At 40.1% G+C, this 317-nt stretch overlaps 1 protein-coding gene across 1 annotated transcript; it reads left to right on the top strand.

Annotated features, from left to right (window-relative positions):
- Positions 1 to 63: 63 nt before the first annotated feature.
- TM35_001101000 (uncharacterized protein) lies at positions 64 to 315 on the top strand (the record flags this gene model as incomplete). Its single annotated transcript, XM_029031700.1, has 1 exon — positions 64 to 315. A coding segment is annotated over one exon (252 nt), but the record flags the coding sequence as incomplete, so codon positions are not given.
- Positions 316 to 317: the final 2 nt, after the last annotated feature.

Here is a 317-nt window from a genome sequence, read left to right as displayed (position 1 = left end):
TATTGCAAAGGTATCACAGATGTTAATTGCGTAACGGAAGCTCCATCTCTATTACATCTCTGTGTGGCTCGTAGTAGTTTAACACAGAGTGGAATGGCATCTATTGGTAGTAATAACAACAATGGGATGAGTTTACAACATCTTGACTTGACTGGTTGCCGGGGAGTAAAATGTGTGGGTCATTTAGCCTGTGCAGTTTCACTACGTTTATTAGATGTATCGTGGGCAAATGTAAAGCGTGATGGTCTTTTGGGTTTAATAGACTCACAATGTTTAGAAGTACTGCGAATAGCAGGAAATCCATTACGTAGTATTGC

The sequence above is a fragment of the Trypanosoma theileri genome (genome assembly GCF_002087225.1).
Source record: "Trypanosoma theileri isolate Edinburgh chromosome Unknown TM35_Tth_110_V1, whole genome shotgun sequence".
NCBI lineage: Eukaryota > Euglenozoa > Kinetoplastea > Trypanosomatida > Trypanosomatidae > Trypanosoma > Trypanosoma theileri.
This window is presented reverse-complemented; position numbering and strand designations above follow the sequence as displayed.